The 25,602-nt window shown below is 33.5% G+C and overlaps 1 protein-coding gene across 1 annotated transcript; it reads right to left on the minus strand.

The window, feature by feature from the left end:
* Positions 1–12,297: 12,297 nt before the first annotated feature.
* Positions 12,298–13,213, minus strand: LOC120281115 (protein FAM50A-like). The gene is made up of 3 exons (XM_039288037.1): positions 13,056–13,213; positions 12,568–12,941; positions 12,298–12,476 (listed from the first exon to the last, which is right to left on the minus strand). Exons 1-3 carry the CDS (start codon positions 13,211–13,213, stop codon positions 12,298–12,300), a joined length of 711 nt encoding a protein of 236 aa, XP_039143971.1.
* Positions 13,214–25,602: the final 12,389 nt, after the last annotated feature.

Genomic DNA, 25,602 nt, shown 5'->3' on the forward strand with positions numbered 1-25,602 from the left:
ATAAGGATCTTCCTCAACTGCCCTATGGACAGGTAAGTTTAAAGTTTTTATGATAGTGTTTAAAAGTTTATATATTATCACTTAAATTATCTATTTAACGTTTAATTATTTACAATATCATTTGAAAATTGTCTATATCATTTAAATAGTTATAATATGGTCTAATTATATATGTTATCATTTAACCAAAGCATTGTCGTGTGGAAGAATGACGCTGTCAGCACCACACGGGACAAACTATACACTCGACTTGAGGGGAAGGAGATGGGCACAGACGATGTGATGGATGCTTTTGTATGCAAAATTCTTATGTCGCTGAGCAAAGTGCCATATCCTTACAAGAAGCGCGCCTCCATCACACGACCGCTGGTGCTGTTTATGTCAAAACAGGACGACGCTAATGAAACTACTATAGCTATGATCGGAGATGCCGTGCGAAACTTGCATGAAGTTGAAATTGTCATCCTCCCGATAATCATGAATGGCCACTTCCATGTTGTCGTCCTTGACAATGATAAACAAGAATACAGGCATTATTTTTCATGTGCGGGGTACGATAAAACGCGTTGGACATGGTAAGCTCTTTAATTAATTTATGTCTGATTAATGGTATTTGGTATTTAATCGGTATTCTAATCTCAACTTGTATATCTCGACAGTAGAATCTATTCGACATTTGTGTCGATATGAAGTTGGGCGAGTCGGCGACCTCAAAGTACCCACTAGTTCACGACATGGAAACCCCATGACAAAAACAAGGAAGTGTCGATTGCGCCATCTATGTCATGCGGTTTATCGAGCAATTACTCGCCGATGAGAAGCTACGGCTACCGCAGACAGACGTCCCTTATCTGAGATTAAAGTATGTTTCCCGCATACTTAAGGAGGGGAGGGCAACCGGTGTCCATGAAAAAGAGGGGTCGTCGCAAGTAGGTTGATAGAATTCCTAGTTTTTTATTTGTTTTCAAATGTAAACCAGGTCAAATCCTATTCATTGTTTTTGTTTTCGAAGAACATGACAAATTTTCTCAATGTAAATTTTGTTTGTTTGTTTTCAATTGTAAAGCAGGTTAAATTAAATTCAGTTTCATTTCATTGTTTAACTTACAGTGTCATTATTTAGCTTTCAGTTTCATTGTTTAAATTTACCAATCATTGTTTAAATATCAGTGTTAAATGTTTAAAATTACAGTTTCTCTGTTTAAAATGACACTGTCTCTGTTTAAATAAATGCATTCACTGTAAAGAATAATAGTTTATCTATTTAAATATGAAAAGGTGGCACTCAATTCAGTTTGTTTCTCTTTAGAAATCAGCTTATTTACAATGCCTAGTCGCCGACAGTTTCATTGCAAGATCTACGATTGTGGCCGGATCTGTGGTAGCGGCTGCAATGTAACTCTCAGACATCAAACACTTGCGACTCGATCCTCTTTCATCTAGGACGCCCAGGCTGCCTTCTAGTTATAGACGGTCGCAAACGAAGCTCACAATTTCTGTCTGAAGGCTTGTCATCGTCGGATATGGGGAATATAACTTCCTTATACGCTAGTTTGTAATTGTTGACGGTGAAGTAGCCGCTAATAAATCGATGAACATCGGTATCTGTCTGCATTATTGCAGCGCAAGCGTGATTGCAAGGGATACCATAAACTTGCCACCTTCAACATGAACAAGTTCTAATGGAAAGATCTACAGAGTTGTTGCACTGGTCGATCACTTCGTAACGATCATCGACACAACAACCAACACGAAGATTTCGACTATCCTCGACAATTATCTCTACCTTCGAATGTATGTCTGGGCATAAGTAGGTCTCCCATTTGTTCGCTTGCTCACGGCGGTTACATAACATGCGCATCAACTTGAACCTGTCAAGTAAGGTTAACCGAAGACAGTGATTGTTAAATAATTGGTAAACTGTTTTAAACAGTATGATAAATATTTAAATGATGAAAATAATATTTAGACAATTATGAAACTTTCTAAAGGATAACACCAAATGTTAAGTGGAAATCAATATTCGAAGACCTTATGGAGTCGAACATTTTCGTCACCGCCAAATGGCGTGCTTCTTTGATCCAAGCATTGAATGACTCCATGACATTTTAATACATCTCACCCTAACAGTCACCTCTGAATAGATAATTCGACCAATGTGCCATATCCGATTTATTAATCAACTAGTGATGGGCTTTGAGTGATGTGGCCTGTAGTTCATTCACGGTATCATCGAATTCTTTAGCCATGGATGCCCACGCAATGCGAAAGCATATAACCATCACTCCTCCCTCAATGCCTTCCCAAGTCTGACGTTGGTTTTTATAAAATTGGCCTCCAAATGTCGAAGACAGTATGCATGTGGCGAAGAAGGAAAGACTCTCGCAATTGCGTTCACAAGGCCCTTGGACCTGTCCGACACAAAGGTAATTATCTCATGATAATCTCCTTCACCGTATAAAGCATCGCCTAACTTGGATATTAACCAAGTCCAATTAGCATCGGTCTCATTGTCGACAATACCGAAGGCGAAGTGGAAATAACCATTGTTTCCATCTTTTCTTGTGGCACCCAGTAGAGTACCCCGATACTTTCCAAGGAGGTGGGTACCATCGAGAAATAGCAGCGGCCTGCAAGCCCTCTTGAATCCCACAATACACGCGCTTAAAGAAAAGAATGCACATTTAAAACAATCACCGTCTCTTTCCACGATTGCAATGCTGCCGGGGTTTGTCTCAGCCACCTTATCCACGTACCAAAGCAAAAAATCGTAGCTGGAGATGTCGATGCCGTCGAGGACCACCCGGGCATGCTCTTTTCCCAACCTAGCCTACTTGTATGGTATGTGGACACCATGTTCCCGCAACATGTCCTTCTAAATGTCGATGGCCTTATACAAGGGCCGGTCCTTGAGCTTCTGGATCACTCGTGCACTTACCCATTTTTTGGACGCTTTCGGATGTGACGCCGAACCTATTCCACCATCGCAAGTGTGTGACGGGTTGATTATCTTGATTTTGAAAGTATTTTTATTATATTCTTTTGATGCATGAAGGCGCCAATGACAACCATCGGCAGCACATTCCACAGTCACCCGATGTTTTTCGTTCTTTATGAATTTGAAGTCAAAATTCCGTTTGATTGCAAAATTTTGAAGTACGTCCCTGAAATGTTCAACACCGTCAAAACTTTGTCCGATATCCAATGGCAGCACTTCAGAATGATCTGACGAGGAAGGAGGATATTCCACACCGTCAGGGTCACCATGGGGTTGAACGGGAGCGCTCGCAGAATCTGAATTCCTGCCAACACTTTAGTTAAATGAAAAGATCAATATTTTAAGTAGATAATAAACTGTTTAAGTGATAAATTAAAAGATTAAACGTTAAGTTAAATAGTTAAATAGTGAATAATTAACTTAAATGAGTAATACAAGATTTTAATCAATAATACTTAAACAATAATGAACCTATACAACTGGATCAAATAAAAGAGAAGGAACTTATAACGAGAAAAACTCGTTTTCAGTAGGATTCAACAATGGCACATTGTCTGTCTCGACAACAAGATCAACTACAACGTATTTGAAGATGGAGTGCACGTGACACATCCGCTAGAAGTCAACATCGTTTTCTATTGGAAAAACCATTTTATATTCATTGGGTGTGATAATCTTCACCCTGACAAGGGAAACTTCGAGACCCCATCGCTCACATATCTCAGCTAACACCAACTCCCAAGAAGTCTGAGCCGTGAACATTAGCACTCTTCCCTCCCTGTTGTATCTAGCAATACCACAAAAACTCTCTATAATATATCAGCCGAAAACCAAATCGTACAAACCAAATGAAGAGAAGAAGAACAAAAAGAAGAAGAAGAAGAACAACAAGATGTAAAGAACAAACAACAATCAGAAAGGCAAACAAAAAAGTGCACAGTTGTATGCATAAAGGTTAGACATGATGTGATTGGGCGGTATTTTTCCCTCCATCCCAAGGGCAAAAAAGGAAATAACTAGTGTGGACCCACTTGAACTGACAGACAAGGGGTAATCCCTAGAGACAAATATTATTGGATCCATTGTACTTTCCGGCCGGGCATTCTTGTCTGGAAGTTGGCCTCCGCTTTCCACCATTGTCGCGAGGAAGCCATATTGCCATCGCTTGAAGGAAAGTTCTTACCTTATCATGAGTCTCTGTTTAAACGTCGAGCTTTTTATGTTTAAACCATTACATATAGTGTTTAAACTAACGGTTAACTGTTTAAATACTTTCTATATCGTTTAAAGAAATATGTAAACTGTTTAAATATAGTGATTTAACTGTTTTAAAATATATGTTATTGTTTAAATTGAATGCTTTCTCTGACATCGCGTTAAAGATGGATATTTATGTCACTGTTTAAACATCTTTATGTATTTGCTTAAATACCGTTGTGACTGTTTAAAGAGTAAATCGATTTTGTTTAACATTTTGTTTTGTTTACAATGCCGTTTTTTGTTTCTCAAATTGTTTTTACTATGTCTCTGTTTAAATATCACAAGTTATCACAAGTTGACACTCAAATAAGTTTGTTTGATTTAAAATATTTAAACATTTACTATGGCCTCTTATTAAATATTAGAAGTTCACACTCAAATAAGTTTATTTTATTAAAATAAAACATTTACAACATTTACAACATTTACAACGTCTTCTCGGACCTCTGACACTCGCGAGTCGACCCTCGTTCGTCTATTAAGATTTCGATTTGACTCACCAAGTATCTGTATCTTCGAATGCTCACGGCGGTTGCATAACATGCGCATCAACTTGAACCTGCACAACATAGAACACAACATGTTAAAAAAGGTTAAGCAAACACATTGATAAAAATGTCTATTAATCAATGTGTCATGGTCTGACTTAAGTGAAGGTCCTGAGAGTTAAACACAGAAAATAATATTTGTACATTGACGAAAAGTTTTTAAAGGGTAAGAATAATTCTCAAGTGATAAATATCAACTCCGTCTTAAAGGATGTTTCATGATCTTCCTCCTCTGGAGAATCCTCCCCAATCAAGCAATAAGTGAAAACTTTCTTTTCTTGCCCAGGTCGAAATGCCCGCTTAATTGCTTGCCCGTCATCCACCGCTGGAGAATCCTCCGCATTCAGGCAATTATGCAGGAATTTCGACTTCGTCAAGAAAAGATAGTTTACCTTACGGCTGATTAATTCTCAAGATGAGGAGGAACATGAGACATCCTTTAAGATAGAGATGACCTTCAAATTTTGGTCTGACTCCAGCGAATATCATAGACAAGAAGCAGAGGAGGAGGAGGAGGAGGAGGAGGATGAGTACGATGAGGAGGGGTTGTCCAGGGGAAGGGTTCTTCCTTCTTATTTATTATGTGAAGTCCACAAGCAGGTTGACGCTTTAGATCCGAGAAAAAAAGAGAAACGCACGGTGGACCGAGCTTGACTGATTGCAACGAATGGGTCTTCCGATATGTATGTTACCGTGCAGAAGAATTAATGGCGTCATTAATTCTTCTGCACGGAATACCATAAACTTGCCAACTGTCACATACCAACACTTCAGTTCAAACAAAAAGATCAATATTTTACGCAGAGACTTTGAGAGTTTACACGTTAGGTCAATATTTAAACATTAATATGAATAGTTAAACAGATAAAGGCAAATTTAAACGGAGATGACAATTCTTAAACAAATATGTAATATATTTAAACATAGAATAGATTAGTTAAACATTATTTAACATATGCAACTAGATAACCATAAACGAGAAGAACTTTACAACGAAATGAACTTGTTCTCAGTAGGATTCGACAATGGCACATCGTCTGTCACGACAACAAGATTGACTATAGCTCATTTGAAGATGGAGTGCACTTGACCAATCCGCTGGAAGTCAACTTCATTTTCTGTTGGACAAACCGATTTATATCTGTCGGGTATGATAAACTTCACCCTGACTCGTTTTCTGAAACAGATTTACATCTATCATTACCACAAAAACTCTCCATAATAAACATGCATTGTTTATAAATTATGTTACTCCCTTCCTCCAGCAGAATGGTCAAAGTGATAGCAACGAAGAAATTCTCACCGTATAACGAAACCGGCAGAAATGAAATCGAACAAACCAAATAAAGAGAAGAACAAGAAGATGTAATGCAACTTCTAAACATTATCTAACAGAAAGCAAGCAGAAAGCCCCACATAAAGATTGGACAAGATGTGATTCGGCGCTTTTTTCCCCACCATTTTCAAGGACAAAAATGGGATTCCACAACATGGGCCCATTTGAAGTGAACGGTAGGGGGTAAACGGGAAGTTAAACAATAACGGAAGGGCTGCCCAGGGTTTGCCAAACTTGGAGGGCTGTTTGGGAATATTTGAAATTCACGAGGGGTAAAAAGTAATTTTCCCTAATCATTATTTACTTTTAACAAAAAAGAGATCAACTTTTATTCCAAATCTAACACAAAAATAAACTCATATCATATAATGTCCAGGAAGCACATCAAGAGATAAGCATTTGCTAAAGGAGAACCAATGCCATCCTCTAGAAAGCATCATATACAAAAAACATTTTTTTAAAAAAATTACATAATTGGTAAAATGGTAACAATGTATGGTATGAGAACTTGAAGGACATGACTTACTTGATGAAGTAGCTAATGTTGCTACACAACAAACAAGTCCCCATTTCTATAGTCCTTTAACTTGCGAATACACATCATTTTCCCATGAACATCTTTCAAGATCTTGCAAATTATCTTCATTCAATCCTTTCCTCATAAGTTCCTAAAGATATTAAAGAGCACCAACCATAAATTATAAGGATAAAATAAAAAATTGTTGTAACCTCAACTGCCTTAACATTCACAATTCTATAAAGTTTAGAATTTCATGAACTTATCTAAGTTATCAAAAAGAAAAAAAAAATTATTAACAAATAGTAATATGAACTAAAGTAAATATACCACAATGGAGGTTGTCTTCTCATTCACAACACTTCCATCTTTATGAGTACGAGTATGAATATACATTTTAGCACGTGATGGTGGAACTCCTTTAGATTCCTCAATCAACAAAATTACATTATTTAAGTAGATATGAAAATCACGAATTCAAAAAAATTGAAAACATTAAACAAAATTCAAAAAAAAAAATGCAATATGTGCTAAAGATTGAATAATAGTAGGAAATGATCTTGTTCTTGCACAATGCGGCTCATCGGATTTGGAATGATTTGTTCTATTTGTCTCACTTAGTTTCTATAAAATTTTTAAATAAATATTTCATTATGTTTCATTACTAACAAAAATAAAAACTACATTATCTATATACCTCTACTTTATCAATGAGACAATACTTAGCAATTATCAAAAAGTGATTCTTGTCTACTCGTTGATCATCAATCTTTGTAACCATTTCTTCTGCTATCTTATGTTCATCATAATATTTAGACTTCAAAAAATTCTTCCATTACTACCACTTAGCAATCATATTGGATATTATCCAACTTTTAGCAATTTGAATTATATCTTCATTTTCAGACCCCGCCGAATGAAATTTCTCAAATTTGAATTTTGACCAAATTTTTAGGATAAGAAAAAAAAATGAGAAAAGTAATAGTTGATTATTAATATATGTAAGTAAATGACGAAAAATCTAAATCAAACATAATAAGATTTGATACCTCAATTGTTTTCCACATTTCTTCTTTTATACTATCTCGAAACTCATGCCAAGTTGTGTAGGTAATAGCTGCAAGGTTCGACATTCTCACCATGCTATTAATGAATCGAGTTAATTAATGTAGTACCTTCTTCTCCATTTGGTATATGTTAAGCACTCAACTTAACAACTAATCGTTCGTCATCATTAAAATCCCAAATACTAGCCATATGTGTAGGACCTCACACCTTTTTTTCTTAGCATTGCCTAGATAAAAAAATAACATAATAAATATTAGATATCAATAAAATACATAAATCAATTAGAATGCAAATAATACTGCATTAGGATTTATACAAGAAGTGGAAGGTTCTTCACATTGTTGTGGAGACTCATTTTGTCAAAGCTCGAGTTCTAAAGGTATTGACTGTTGTTCAAATTGAGGTTCAGATTGGGATTGCAATTGAGATGTGGAGGTGCACTTTGCCATATTAATATTAAATCATTTGTGCTTTCCCATTACTATGCGCTGCTTGTTTTAGTACACTTTCTCACCAACAACCTAAAATTACACAATATATATATATATATATATATATATATATATATATCATCATTTCATTAAGTACCCATTTTTCGTTTAAAAGGAAAAGAAAAATCATCTTTTCAATGTCTATGAAGGATATACATGTATCTACCTAGTAAATAGTTTCCATTTAAATGATAATCACAATCAAGAAAGTTCAATAATACAAATTAAAAAAATATTTTATGCATATACAACTTACATAGATGCAAATCATTCTCACAATGAAAATAAAATATATAAATAAAAATATAAAATCGAAGGCATTGCATACGAGTACGTTAAAAAAAAAAAACGTAAGAACAAACTCAGCATCATATGAAAGATGGTTTCTAAATGCTATTGTATTATTAGCAAGCTTTTAGGTTGTTATATGAAAATTATTCATAAAAAGTAAACAAAAGAAAACAATAGTAAAGTTTATATGCATGCACACAAACTAACATATACAACGCTACAATAAATTCATATATAATAGTATATATACCTATTACTTATCTCAAGACTATAATAAGACAAAAAAATTATAAGTACTAAAAAAAAAATTAAACTTTATGACCACTTAGTCCAATGATAAAATAAATAGCACAAATTATGTCATAAAATGCACCTGCAATGAGTAAAGTTAAATCAAGATATAGAACTAAAAAATGTCCTCATTATGTTCATCAATGGGTTGTTTTTCTACATGCTCAGTTGTTTCCATATCTAGTGTGACCTCTACTCCATCAACTTCATTTTGAACCCAATTTATACTATCATGAGAGTCATCAGCTTAAATTTCTCCACTCCCTTGCTCTCCAACTAATGATGATTTAACACCCATACCATATATATTGCTAAGTTTTGCATGCTTAACAATAAACCAATCTTTTTTCCTTCCAGCCTTAACATAAAAGACTTTCTTAGCTTGTGATGCGAAGACAAAAGGATCATCAACCAAATTACCTCCAATATAAGCAAGATGTAAAAAATTAACAAGAGTGAAACCAAGCTTATTTTTCTTGCAACTTATATTTAGATTGATCCAATCATATTTAAATAAAAAAAATATTAAATCTACCACCGTAATTTAGTTAAATGATGTCAGTTAAAGCCTAATAATATTTTATTCTCTTTCAATAGCTTGTGTATCCCTTGAACTTGCATAACTCATCATTCTACTTGTTACAACCACCCCACTATTTTGAGTTTTCAACCATCTTTCACGTGCTTTGGTGTGGAATCTAAAGCCATTAACAATGTAACCAGTATATCTCTTAGCCATATTCATTGGACAATGAGCAAATAATCTCAATTCATCTATGATGCCAACATTTCTTTGTTGATCTAATTGTGTAACCTAAGTAATATCATATTTGATTAGTTGAAACTATACTCTACCTAGAAAATATTACAAGTAATCCAAATGTGGAGTTACACTTACATGATCATGAAACCAATCATGAAAAGTTTCACTTTGCAACTTTTGTATCTTGTAATGTGAAAGATGGGGAGAGCAATTGTGCCGCTTAAGAAGTTGTTCATGTTTGCTAGATACAAAATTAATAAGATTTCTTAATATAATAAAGAGAAAATTTACAAGTAGGATAATTTATTACATTGTTAAATACATATCATATAAACTAGTCATACTATAAAAATGGAGCAACTGCATTAGAATTAAACAATATATAATGATGTCCTCGTACCAAGGTTTGCTCATCAAATGTAATACAAGACGCTCTCTTTCATTTATTGCCATTAGAACCATTATTTTTTTTTCAGTCCCAATGGTCTTCCAACATTAACAAGCTTCATCAACCAAAACATTTCAATCTTCTTCATTCCTAGTTGGTCGATTAAATCTAGTTTCAATCCACACCAAATATCATGAAGCAAAAGTTAAGCATTCATTAGCTAGGTAGCCTTGTGCAATTGAACCCCCTCGACTAGCTCTATTAGGCGCATATGATTTAAGCGTATGGAGAAACCTATTTAAATACAAATTCAAGAATAAATTTCAGCATTAAATATAAATTTAAAATTTAATTAATAAAAATAACCAAATTAGAGCATATACCTCTCAATGGAATACATCCACCGATATATGATTGGACCAATAAGTTTTGCTTCATTTTCCAAATAAATAACTAAATGAACCATAACAGTAAAGAAAGATGGAGGAATAATTTTCACCATTTCACATAAAATTGAAGCAACTCGAGGCTTAATTAATTCAAGGCCGCTTTCTTGAAGAACCTTATAACAAAGCTCTTTGAAAAAGTTGGACAATCTAATTATAACCAAGCATACCTTTTTCGAGTAATGACCATCGTATTGCTAAAGGAAGAAAGTCTTCCATTGAGAGATGGCAATCATAACTTTTCAATCCTATTAACTTCCGTTGTTTCTATTGCACACGACATGAGATATTAGAAGAGTATTCATCTGGGGTCCTCATTTTTTATTTTTTATTTTTTATTTTTTTGAGAAGCTTCAAAAAAAAAAAATTTCTCTTCCAAATGAATTTGATAGGAAGCTTGAGGCAAGTAATAAGAGTTAGTTCCAGGATGAGTTTTAGGATGAAGAACAATCATTATACCCATTTCTACAAGATCAAGTCGTGAATTGTAAGTGTCTTTTGATTTCCCTTCTTGTCCAATCAATGTGCTAATGATGTTATCACAAATATTTTTCTCAATGTGCATCACATCAAGATTGTGGTTTATAAAAAAGAAGTTTCCAATAAGACAACATGAAAAAAAATGATCATATTCTTCCAAGGCCGAGCTTTGTTATTATTCATATCATCCACTTGTCTCAACACTTCAACATTGGAGCAATTGAGCACTTCTTAGTTCTTGGGTCCCATGAGAAGAATGTTTATCATTACCAAACCTATGATTAGGTTTTAACCACCTACGATGGCCCATATAACAATGCTTCCCACTATGTTTTAACAACTTGGACTGCGTATCATATTCGCAACAAGGATTTGCATACTGTCCTTTAGTACTCCATCCAGACAAAGTGGCATATGTAGGAAAGTCATTGATGGTCCAAATGACTACTTCAGGTAACTGAAAATGTTGATTTTCTACAATATAAAAAGACTCAACATAAACTTCCCAAAGTACTTAAAATTCTTCGATCAAAGGTTGCAAGTATACATCTACATTGTTTCTGGACCTTTTTGGACTAGTAATAAGCAATGAAAGGATAAAATTTGACTACTACATGCGAATCCATAAAGGCAAGTTATAGGGTATCAAGATAACGAGGCGAGTGCTATGAACAATAGACATAGTTTAAATAGAGTGAAACCATCAGTAGCCAATCCCAATCCAACATTTTGTTAGTCAAAAGAAAACTGAGGATATCGAGAATCTAATTCTTTCCAAGCTCGAGAATCTATAGGATGTCATTGACATCCATCTTTTGTACACTCACCCTAATGCCAAGTCATCATAGGAGAAATTTTTGAAGACATAAATAACCATTGCAACCGTGGAATTGAAGGAAACCATGGTAATATATTAATAGGTTTCCTTTTCTTCTTAGCAAAAACATCTGAACATTTTCCAAAACTTATAAATATTTAAAAACCTTTAAAAAAAATTTGAATCATAATAATATTCATAACACTAATAGAAAGAATTATGGTTTTAGAAAACCAAAAATCAAGGTAGTCAAATCGAGATTCGAATCGTGAATCGAATCGAATCATAAGATTCAGTTCAACATATATATATATATATATATATATATATATATATATATATATATATATATATATATATATATATATATATATATATGTATTAATACATATATAACATGTTTATACCAAAAAGATAAAAAATAATAAATTCTAAGTCATGCATTAAATATAAAATATATAATTAAAAACAACTTAGTTCAAAACACTTATCCACCAATGAAGTTAATATTTTAAAAACTAAAAAAAGCTCAAAGGCCCAAACTCAGTTGCTCAAACTATGAAATTATAAGTTTCATATCCATGATGCCATATCAACACTCATTCAAATTTGTAACCCTTCATCGTCATCATCGTCAGCATCATCATCATCTTCTACCATAACATCTTCTTGCTCCTCTTCCTCTGTATTAGCTTCTTCATCATCATCTGCCTCCTCTACCTCCTCTTCATCTACAAGGGCTTTTCCTTTTCTTTTCCTATCAAGTTTTAAGTTTCTTGGTCCTATATAATATACATTATACATTATATAAAATATTAAAATTCAATATTTTAAATAATGAATGCTTATGCATTTAGAGAACGAGTTATTTACCTCGTTTTCTTTTGTTATTCGATCCAAGCCCTCCATCATCTTCAAAACATTCATTCATATCCATCCATGAATTGTCTTGGGGTAAACAAGCGTCTTCTACTTCGGTGATCCACTCATCATCCGACTCCATATCAATCAAACAAATTGGATCATATGTCTCATCTTTTTTCTCCCTTTTTTCTTGTCTTAATTCAAGTTGAATGTTGTACTTGACAAACACAAGAGCATTTAATCTTTGTTGCTCCAAACGGTTTCCCTTTTTGGAATGCTCATACTCAAATGTACTCCAATTTCTTTTGCATCCTGTGGTGCTACATGTAAGGCTTAGAACCCGAATTGCAAGATTTTGAAGCTCTTTGCATTCTTCCCCATAACTTTCCCACCATAAAGCTAGATTACATAAGATAGGTAGTTCGATTTTTTATTTTGGCAGAACTAAAACTTAAAAAAAAATTTACAATTCATCTACAAAATTAAAAAAAAATTACCAGGTTGCTCCTTTTTCTCTCGTTAAAATAGCCATGCTCATGCCAAATAATCCCTCCGCTTTCTTAAACTTTTCTAATTGTTGACCAATATTTATTATTGTTGAAAGATCGGGATACATTTTCTCTATTGTCTTGTACAATCCCATTTTTACTTCCATGTCCGCATCGAAAGAATCACTATATTTGAACCTATAAAATTATAAAATTCAATGCAATGCAAGTAAAAAGTAGCCAAACTTGAAAATGAAAATTTACAAAAATACTTTGTAAATTTACTTGGGATTGAGAAAATAGCCCGCCTCATGAAGTGGCCTATGGAGTTGTAAATCCCATCTTGTGTCAATAATATGCCAAATGTGTTCGTGTCTTGCCTTTTGACAATTGAAATTTTGAGCAATTTGTTCTTTTGCTCTATCCATGGCTTCATATATATAACCTATTGCAGGTTTTGCATCACCATCCACATGTCTTAAAACTTTAATGAGAGGACTTGCACACTTCAAACAATACTTAATAAATTCCAAAACTTGTCATTTAATAATAAGATTGCCTCTACTTTCTTTGCCTTCATCTTAGAAGAATAAGAACATCTAGCCCACTCTTCTGATGCAAACATTGCCCTAAGAGCAAGTTTAGAGTCATCAATATTTTTCAAAGTGAGAAATGATGTAGCAAATCTTGTAATTTCTAAACTTGTTAAGAACCCAAACATGTCGATAGATGTAAACACACACTTCATTTGCTTTTTTTTTTTTATAGCATCTCTAAAAATTGGCAATTCACCCATGCCATGCAAAATCAGGTTAATGCAATGTGCAGCACAAAGAGACCAAAATAATTTTGTCCTATTCTGCATTAACAAATCACCAGCATCCACATAAGCAGAAGCACTATCGGTCACCACATGCTCCCCAATTTCCTCCCCAATTTCCTCCACAATTGAATCAAGCAACTCAAACAACTTCTAAGCATCTTTTACTACATCTGAGGTATCGACATATTTAAGGAAAACAATTCCACTCGGGCTATTAAACAAAAAATTAGTGAGAGATCTATTTTTCCGATCACTCCATCCATCAGACATTAAAATACATCCTGTCTTTTTCCACTCCTTTTTATACTTCTCCATCACTGAGTTCACATTATCAACTTCTTCTTTCAAAAATGAAACTCTAGCTTCATGATAGGAAGGAAGTTTTAACCCTCTCCCATATCCACCAACCATCTTCATCATTGAAGAAAATAGTGGACTTTTTACAAAAGTAAAGGGTAAAGCATGCCATACAAAAATCTGCAAATGCTCCGGACAACTAGTTCTCTTTTTTTAACCATTGTATTTATAGTTTGTTGCTTGACTCCCTTCTCTTTGATGATAAAGGCATCCATAGCTTTTCCTTTTCCTTTTCCTCCTACGCATTGAACATCTTCCCCCACTTGTTCTTGAAAGCATTCATTCCCATCTAAAATTTTCTAGCTTTCCATTTCCATTAAAAGCTTGGTAAAATTTCCTCTCACATTATCTGGACATTGTTTGCAAGGAGCAACATTATGGAGCAACGTTATCATGAGTGCCGGCTAAATGATGTTTCATTCGAATTATCCCTCCCCAATTTTCAAGTCCACAATAATTGCATTTCAAATGCATTCTATTATCTCCAATTTGAGAGCAATGTTCCCAAGTCGGATCAATTTTCTTAGTTTGAGATCCTGTTTTAAGCGTGGAACACATTTTCAACTATTAGGCAAAGCTATATATATATTTTTAAAAAAACACATTAGTTATTTCAAAAATAGTTCAGATTTAAAAAATAATAAAATAATATTAAATTATGTTAAAGATTAGTTTTTTAATTATAAAAGATTTCTTCTATAACAAGATTTAAAATTTTAAAAAAAAGCATTATCTTTTAATTAATCTTTAAATTTGTTTTCGATAACAAATTTAAATATTAATTAAATAAAAACTGATTTAAAGAATTTTTAAATAACTAAAATAGTGGATTGTATATATTATAATAAAGAATTATAAAAAAGAAGAATGGCAAGAAAGATGAAGAGATGATGAAAAATACCTTCTGTTGAGGATGTTGGAATAAAACCACAATTTCTTCTTAGTCCTTTCTCCTTCTATGCTTCTTTCTCTTTTTAGTCTTCCTTTTGCTTTGATTTTTTTCCTTCGTCTATGCTTTTTTCTCTGTTTAGTCTTCCCTTTGATTTTTTTTAAAATTTTGGCATCTAGATCATCATGCTCTTCGTTTTCTAAAAGGGCTAATTTGTCTTTTTCTTTTTTTAAAAGGACTGATTTGTCTATTTCTTTTTTAAATTCAAAATTCAGGAAATCAATAACTCAATCGTTGATCTTCTCGATTCATGTCGATTTGACCGATTCAAAACCGATTTAAACGATTCATTCACGATTCTGGATTAATTTCGATTCTTCTATAAGATTTGAACCGTTACGGATGGAAATTGATATGAATTGTACGATTCGTATCGAGAATCGTACGATTCTAACTACAGTGCCAAAAATAATAAAATCATAATAAACTACGCAATTTGACAGAAAAATTGAAGATATATTCTTGAAAAAATTCTAAAAGTATAAATATAGCTTGGGAAAAAGAAAAAAAAAATGCATGTCTACCTATTTGTTTGCAATTTCTTTGTCTTTGTAGTTCCCCTAAATAAAGTTCAAAAATAAGAATAATATTGTTTATTTATCAAAAGTTTAAAGTATGTAATTATAGTTTCCATTACAGCTTTTATAAGGGTGTTTTTGTAGAGTCATATACAATAGAAATTTTACCTTAATTTACACTTGTATTTAATCACTCTAACATTAACAATAACCTGAAAGACATAATATTTTTGCAGAGATATATATGTTTGTAAATTATATGTGCAAACTTCGATGTCATGTTAGATGAAAAATACTTTTGTTAAACTTAATGAGTGAATCTATAATGTTGTCAGTTTCATTTGTTTTGAAGAACTGATGAGCCAATATTTGCCATATAAATAAACTCAAGTTTACATTAAGTGTGTTCTTCTAGATATATATTTGAATTAAATTTGGTTCATCATTGAGCTCCAACACTAAGAGTGTAAGAATTTTTAATGAAATTTTTAATGAAATTTGATTTATCTACATGCTAAGTTGTAACAAGTGTAAGAATTTTTTTTAAAGGTCCTTATTTTTTAGTTTTCCCAGCCCAGCGTATTGTGCATGATCTTGAACAAAGAGAAAACAGGCCAAACCCTCATACTGAAAAAGCTTAGAGCTTTTAGATATCATTAAGAAGAAAAGGATTGAGGTTATACACATAAAAGCATGATCTAACATGTTCTTAAAAGTTCATGCCCACGACCATAAATAAAAATTTAATTCTAGCACTAACAAGTAACATTAATCTATTTGTTAATTTGTCTTGCATGATACAATGATCCTTGTCTTCGCATGCACACATACACAAAACTAAACTTCTAGCATGATTATCAATCTGCAAGTTTTGCATCCGAAACAGACATCTCCACTAACAATATCTTTTTTTTTTTTTCTAATTTCATTATGGCATTGCTAGCATTAATATTTATATAAACATTTTATTACTGTTGTTCTTGGAGCACATAGTTTCAGTAATCATGTTCAATTGAATTATCCCAATCCTATTATTCTACTTTTGTTAATTTCTCAGTTTAAGAACAAACTTGCTTAGATTTTTATGTTTACTTTCTTGATTACTATCAATATTTTTGTAAATTTGTAAATGAGCTTTTTATAATTAGTTTTACAGACATATGTATACTTCCAATCATTAGATGGTCATCGTAGGGTATTCAGGGATAGTGTCAGATATGCATTGATTCTCTTAATGCAAATCAAGTGGTTTTGTTTAGTGCACAGGCAATGGCCATAAACAAACATATATAACTTCTTCATCTAGATATCCAGACGTAACAAACTCAAGATGCCATATAAACCAAGCTATAATTGGAAAAGTTTGCAAAAACACTGACTATAAGATGAAAACTAATTTTGCAAAGGTGTCGAAAATATGTTGGGAAAACAAATTGTAAAAATAATTAAAGTTCAACATCTCAATACGCTACACTATCATGAAACAATCACTTAGTTAAGCGCCAAATATATAACCCCAATCTAAATTGTCACTCCTGGTCACAAATCAAAACTATTCGATAATGGTCTTAGATCACAACTTAGAATCTATTGGCCTTAGACAAGATTGTATTCATAATAATTAAGGCTCATAATCAACCATAGTGCAGCAGATATAAACTAATGAAAATCAAATACACATCCTTCATCAAGAATCCAGTATGATACACTACACCATTTTTGGGTTTTCGAGGTAGTTAAATAGAAGGGGGTTTAAAAAACCACCTCTATAATAAAATATAATATTTTTTTAATGTTTTTAGAGCTGGTTTAGTTAAACCCCTTTATATTAATTTTATTTTAAAAAATAATAAAAAAAACCACAATCTCTCTCTCTCTCTCTCTCTCTCTCTGTGATTCCACCGCCCTCCCTCACACCCTAATTCCACCGTCCTCTCTTTGTGCCCGCCTCTCCAGACCCTTTCCCCCTCTTCATGGCTGGGTGAAGGCATCACCATGATCCAACGCAACGCATCCGCTCTGGTTTGTACCATCGATCTCTCCTAATCCTCCTTTTCCCTCTATCCAAAACCTTAATTCTTCGATGGTATTGATGATCCTGAGTTTCTCCTTTCTATGATTCGAATAATTTAGGAGGAGATGAAGATGTGAGCATTGGAATCCATGGTGCTGCTTCTGATCTTGATTTTCTCCAATGTTTTGGGATCCAAAGGCATGGGGTTCAATCTCAGTATGGATGTTTTCATTTATGATCCGGCGATCTGGCTCTCCGATGGTGTCAATGTAGGTAACTTTGTTGTTTTCCTTAATGTATCATCGTATGTAAGGTTTGGGAGGGTGTTAATTTGATTGGGATTTCCGTCTATCCTATGGTGCTTTTCCAGATCCCCATGTTCAATGAGAAAGAGGTAAGAGAAATTAGAATTGGGGTTTTTATTATGATAATAAAATTAAGTGAATGGGAGTTTGATTTGGATTTGAAGGTGTATAAGCTGTCAATTGGAGCTATTTGTGGATTGGCTTGGCCGCCGGATGATTCCACAGACCAATTGTCAAGGTACCTCATTCTCAAATTAATTACATTTACTAATTTGCTTGAACTTTGTATTGTTGTAGAAATTTTACTGAATTTAAGAGTTGTGGTGTAATGGAACCAATCTTCCTACTCTTTTGGAAGTGCTTAATTCTAGGCTAGTTTCTATTTTGCAATATTATTTGTTACACAGTTAGTAGTGATGGATTTGAAATTATGTGAGAGATTATTTGCATTGTTGTTTGGGTTCATCCATTTGTTTTTCAAGAGGCTTATTTTACTCTTTTTCCATTATAGTTCACTATGCCCTTTATTAAGAGTTGTTTGGCTTGGCTCTGAAAATTTCACCCCAAGTCATTTTAGAATTGCCATAACATATGATCATGCTGCTTAGTCTCTCTTCTTTGGTGAAACTAGGTTTCTAGGCCATTCAACTTTCCTTGTATGATTTTTATTGTAGGAATGTATCCTTTCAGATTGAGAGAGTGTCATGACTCAGACATGGTCAATGACGAAAGAAATAGATGGGAAATTGATCTAGTGGCAGTTCCTTTTGTTATTTGAAAGAAGCTAATTAAAAGTGCTCGCATTAGGCATGACAGGGTTGTCATGTATATTGCACTTAAGGCCGATGATAAGGAATATCTTGTTGATATCAATGACTTTGCTTATCTATATTTAAAGCAAGCTAGTTTCTGTTCATATGTTTCATGAAGTTATCTTGTGTTTGATTCTGATAATTTGCTTCTTATCTTTTTCCTTTTCTCATACATGTGAGAATTGATGCAGGAACTCGATCTACTCTTTGAAGATTTTGGAGGCTTTGATGGTCTCTATAATAAAATATATTTAGTATGGTGACCATTCGTTTTCCTCTTATAGAGCTTTTTATTGCAAAGCCGGTAAAGAAAAGACAAACATGCAAAATTATATTTCTTTTGTTCTTTTATATAAGATAAGCTCTTCTTTTGCATATTCAGGGTCTTATTTTTGAAAACGATGGACTTATCCATCAACTTTTTATTTGTCTATGTTCTAGGTATGGTTGAGCTTAGGAATGGTATGGCCTAAAGAAGTAGATCAAGCTGTTGGTTCAACATGGTTCTGGAAATGGTAGTTAGAAGCTTAAATGAATTACAAAGCTAGAAAAAGAGATACCATGTGATGGTAGCATTGTTTTTTTTATAAGAAATATGATTTATGGTTTTGTTTTATTTAATGTGCTACGCTACCTGACCAGAAAGTAACAATGCTTCTTGGTTATAGACCTTGGCGCAAGGATCCAAATTTATGGAAATTAAGAAGATTTGTAAACATTCTTCTTCCTTTTACGTTCATTGTTGTTCTCTCATACCTTAGATGAGCTATGCTATAGGTAATAATGGGTGTAAAAAGTTCATTTCACTTACAAGTGAAATTATTAAAAAAAAAAACTCCATTAAGTTAAATATCAAGATTGATTGGAAATTGGTATTTACTGACCTACTACTGTGGTTATTGTATTCTGTCCAGCATTGTTTCATTGTTTAATACCCTAGGTAGTTGAATTCATCTTTTAATTTTTTTTTGTTTTCACTTGCATTATGAAATCGAACATTAATTGGGTCTACTACTTGATTTCCCATGTTTTATTATAATCAGGTAGCCATTTATGTGTATTAAATCTTCAATTTCTTCGTGGAGTTCGAGCTAATTTTCTGCCTTTATTATGTCTATCTGTAGAAAACTTATCGTCAGTTTCAATTTAGCAGAAGAATTAGTAGGAAAAAGGAGGGCATTGATCCGATCAGGCCAGCTTTTGATCAGATGAAGGTATGATAGTGACAGTAGCTTAATATTTGATCATCGTATCATGGTTTTCTCTATTTAGAACTAATCATAAGTTTCACTGAAATCAATGATATTGTGACCTGTTTACAAAATCCCACAGCTTTCCAGGAAAATGGAGCTTATGCACCTTGGGTATGGTTATCTCAGTCATCCTTATTGAACATATTTGCTTAATCATTCTAGCCATCATTTTGTCTTGTGCTTAAATAAACATACAACAATTTTTCTGCTCGCTTTATATCCCTATTTCTTCCATGTTGTCTTCCTGCAAATTTGAGTTTGCATGTGAGATATCACTAACCTCAAAGAGTAAATCCATATTAGGTTTTTCTAGCAGGCTAGATTCCATGTGGAGCTTGTGCAAAATTTAACTAGTATAATACTTGAGTTATGCATCAAGCTTCCTTATTTATTTATTTATTTATTTTGGTTGTTGTTAGTATATTGCTTGAGTTATGCATCTGGCTTCATAGGAGCAATGCCACACTCATATTTACCTGATGCATATCATTTAACCACATCCTATAATATTGTTAAATTTACATCTAATGGGTATTGTCATACTAGGCACATTGCCAAATAGTATTAAACAGTGTCAAATATTTAAAAATAAAAAAACATAACTCTTTATATGATGACATAACTGCTATCTTTAAAAAAACATACATATACATAGAGAAGGTACTAAGAGTTATATATATGAATAATAATAGTATAATAATTAAACTAGTGGATCAATATATACTATATAACATCGATTTATATTAAGTAGAAATTTTGAAGTGCCTAAGATGACCCTGACAACATCCCTGTATGTTCTATTCCAAATATGGCCAAGTTCGGAGTCGATGACCAATAACAATCAGTGAGAAGTAAGAACTAAATCATGGTGACTGCTGCAAAGAACACCTTTGCCAGAGGACCGGCTATCCATGCAAGCTGTGTTGTACTCCATGCAAATGATAAAACACCAGAACTAATCACTGCAGTTATTATGTGTGCTGTTGCAGCCTTTAAAGTCCCTGCTAATCAAACATATATATATATATATATATATATATATATATATATCAAATTAAGATAGCAATAAATTAAGTTCATGATGTACTAATAATATAGATTAAACAACTTAATAATCAGTTATATGTACTTCTGTATATTGATCATATGGTGTTTCTGGAGCTCTGGTAGTAATGGAGTGTTTCCTTCTTTTCATGGGGTTAGCCACAATTGGGTTGTAGTCAGTTTATTCTTTTCAATTATTATTAGTTGATAGTAGAGGCACAACAAATATTCACAATGGCATCTACATGATTACAAACTTTTGGGGATGTGCAATTGCATGGGTTTAGAGTACAACCAAACAAAAGGCTACATTTACTTATATAAACTTGTATATAAAAATGACTACGAAAAACAATATATTAGAGAAGAACTTCAGTTTGCAGGGAATGTTTATTTTCAAACTATATCAATGGACACTGATTGTAGTTTCGTTCTTTCTTTTAAGGCTATTAAAAAATACATCTACATACATCTATATTAAAATAGAAATCATGGAGGTGTCAAACAAGTTAGAGAAACAGGCTTGGCCTCTAATCAATTTCTTAATGTTAAAATGTTCTTTTTTTCATTGAGGTTTATGTTTATGAGTGGTCCTCACTTGTTTAGAGATTTTAAACATAACATGTGAGACTTGTCGAGTCAGCTACTTGTTTAAGTCCTCATTATTATTAGATAATTATAATATCCAAATTCCAGGCAGATATTTCTCTTTACTATTATTTGATCTTTTCATTGGGAGAGTAACTGGCCCAGAGCCTACACAACTGTGCATTTTATTCAAAAAAATATATTAATTTATAACCATATAAATGTGTTGTCAGTTTTAAAGCACAGGTTGACCAAAAATATGATTTCCACAAACTACATCCAAATGATGAAAATAACAAAAAAGATATCCAAGTCCTACATGTAACAAGGCACATCATTTTACGCATATTTGTTTACAAAGATAAACTTTGTCCTCAGTGTAACTATGCCCACATGTGTTGCTAAGCACTTGTGAAGATGGAAAATCATTCTAGGATTTTCATTACTATGATTTAGCTATATCCTGTTACATTTTTATTGTCTAACTTAGTTGCACATGCATTTCTAGTAGCTATCTGGTTACTCTTCTCAAGTGGACTAACAACAGTTACTAATAACTTGATTTTGGCAGCTAACTGCCCACATGTGTTTGTTTGTTGGTTGATTATTGTATTTGGTATTCATATTGCGGTCAAAATGTGAACTTTGTGCTCTTATTTGTTGTTGTTCTCCATTGTCAAGTATCTATTGTAGTCAAAATATTATCTTTGAACTTGTTGATATGCTTGATTTTAACTCTCTTTGTTTGCCAACATGGTTTTCTGATTTGGTATTGTTAATGGTAATGAAAATGTTATCTTTTGTGCTTTGATAAATTGTTAATTCTTTAGTGTCAAGTTACTATTCCAGTGGAAATAATATCTTTGAACTTGTTGATATATGTTCTTGTTTTTAACTTTTTCTTTATCTTGTCAATTTGGTTTTCTGATTTGGTATTGTTATTGAAGTCAAAATGTAATCTTTGAACTGATTGATTTATGGTTGTATATTGTTCTTATTGATGTTTGCACACAATTACTTTACCCATGCTTGTTAAGAAGGTGACTTTGAATTCCTAATGTTCTTAGCTTCCAAAGCCTGTTAACTGAATATTATTTATTGGCAACCATTTGACTTCTTGTTACTGGCTTTCATGATGAAGTAATGATCATATGCAAGTAGCTACTCTGAAATTGTTACTTGGAATAAGTAAGCATCATTTTGCATAAATTTTGCAAAGTGGGATGACAAAGAAGGTAAAGAAACTTTATAGCAATGGGAGGATGATTGGGATGATGATGATGTGAATCATGACTTCTCATTACAGTTGAAGAAATAGACTGGAGCCATGGAGCCTAAGAATTGATGAATCAATTGGCTGTCTTCTTAGCAATTCTCTCTTAAAGATCAATTGTTGTACTGAACTAAGTAATTCTTTTTATGTAAACCAGAATCTATAACTTGTTTTAGGTTTCTAATCAAGAGATCCCAAACACTTGGGCTATGGTTTAATAGAGCTTATTTATTAGAGAATTCAGTGTTTGTATTTTATTTTAATTTTTAACAATGAAAGCCGGTGAGTTGAATTGCTAATTTATTTTATAAGAAAAACCCAAATTTTTGTATTTCACTATTTTATTTTGTAAACTAAAAATAAAATGTGATTTTTTTAATTGATTAAAAGAAGGTTTTTAATTGATTAAATAATATATATTTAATTATAAATTAATTATTAGGCATGTTTTTGAGGTGGTTATAACCACCTTTAAAACAATAATTACAATTTTAAAGTTTGTAATTGTAGAGGCGGTTATAACCGCCTCTAAAAGTATGATTGTTGTTGAGAGTTTTAAAATTTTAATTGTAGAGGCGGTTATAACCGCCTTTATAAGTAAAATATCTTTTGAGGTGGTTATAACCGCCTCTAAACACCGCTTCCTTAGCTATTAATTTACCCCAACGGTTGTATTAAACCGGCTCCAAACTCTAGAGCCGGCTTAATACGAGCCGGTTTAGAGGCGAGTGAAAATTTCACCGCTGAAGCTATAGAGGCGGTTAAAACCTCCTCTATAGGTCTTGAAAACTGCCTCTAAAGCTCTTTTCTAGTGTAGTGATAGGTAGTTGCATTTCTCATATATATGGTTTTAATTTATTGCCATATTCTATCTTTCCATATTCTTCAAGATAGACCCATACAAAAGCTAAAGTTCTACCTAAGGTAAAGCAAAAATCCACTTGCAAATTTTTAGAACCTGAACAAAAACAAATCAATCGTACATCCTCTCAAGGAACTTAATCGACATTAAATTTATTTTTTGTGATATTCCTTTATATTTGATGTTCAATTCAATGCCCTAATCTTTCAATCTAGTAAATTTACACCAAAATCAAACAATCTAATAACAACTAACATAAATTAAAATCTAAAATTCCAAAAACAACATTCTAATACATCAATTTATATATTAAAAAAGAACCCAAATAATCATAGATCTTCAAACTAAAACCTAAAAACATCAAGTAAAAAATACAAGATTTTATGTCAAAAATTTCTTGATGAGAATGATGTGTAATTGATAAGTGCTTGTGCGATATGAATGCGAAGTGTTCATTCCTTATGTTGAGCATTACTTTTCTCAGGTTTTTACACTAATATGTGTGTTTTTATGTTACTTTTATGCAGGTAGGGATGTGAGGCCGAGTATGAAGGAAATAGGCCAATGTGGATCATAATGCACCTATTTTGGAGGAAATCTTGCTAAGCTTCAAACGCGAAGACATAGGTCAGGTGTGAGATGCTAGATTGTGTGCCAACCTCCTCGCATTCGAGTGAGCACATCCATTTGGAGGGGCACAAAGGCAGTCACACTCGAGCATTCTGATTTATGCACATAAGAACGAGAGCTCCACCAACATGTATATCATTGAAGAAGCAAGTGATTCACGATGTAAACGTGTGCCCGTTTGCGTTACCCCGATGAAAATATGGAATTGGGAAGTTATTCAGGTCGAAGACTGTAGTAGAGCACCGCAGCATGTACTGTAGCAGCACTGTTCACAGCCGGTCGAGAAATCAGAGAAACAGAGAATCCACACGGGCGTGTGGAAATTATCCACGCCCGTGTGGAAATTCCGCACGGGTGCGTGTACCGTCCACGCCCATGGAGTCGCCCGATTTCAGCCCTATTTAAAGCCGATTCAGCCCCGATTTTGGTATTCATTTCTCCATCTTTTCCCTAACTTGGGGCTTCGGCTAGGGTTTTGAGGGGTATTGGCTAGGTTTTTGGAGAGGTTCTATGGCTCCGACATCGCGCGTCATTTGGAAGAAGGTTATTGGGAGAGCTTTCGTCGGCACCGATCCTGCCAGGTGTATCCTAGGTCGGACAAAGGATCCCTTGCGACGAGTAGAGGACTCTCTACAAGACCATCGACACGACCATCGAGGGGGTTTTTTTATGGATTCATTGCTTTTACATTCTATTCCTTTGATTGTACTTAGCTCCATGGAGAGCTAAACCCCTAGTGGGTACTCGGGTATTGTGAACCCTAGGATGTATTTGTTTCTTTGAACCTCTTTACTATGCTTTCAATAAATTGATGTTTATTGTGAGTTCCAACCTTGAATGCTTGATTGTATGAACATTTCCCCTAGAGTGACACTAGGGTTGAGAGTTCTTGTTGGTAACCTTGTGAGTGAGTGACACACCACGAGTGTTAGACAAAGCTAGGTTGGAGAGGGTTGAGAGGGTGAGTCGAGAGGTACAGGAGTATCCCCTTTCCCCTCCGGTGTGATAGATTCTACCTCCGTTCCTCGAGTTCTTTGCGGCCATAATAGAGTGAATGGTCTAAGGGGTGAACTTCCGCTGGGGCTTAGTTGCGCGTGCAACAGAGTGAAGCGTTGAGGTGATCTTAGT

Source organism: Dioscorea cayenensis, chromosome 17 (genome assembly GCF_009730915.1).
Source record: "Dioscorea cayenensis subsp. rotundata cultivar TDr96_F1 chromosome 17, TDr96_F1_v2_PseudoChromosome.rev07_lg8_w22 25.fasta, whole genome shotgun sequence".
Taxonomy (NCBI): Eukaryota; Viridiplantae; Streptophyta; class Magnoliopsida; order Dioscoreales; family Dioscoreaceae; genus Dioscorea; species Dioscorea cayenensis.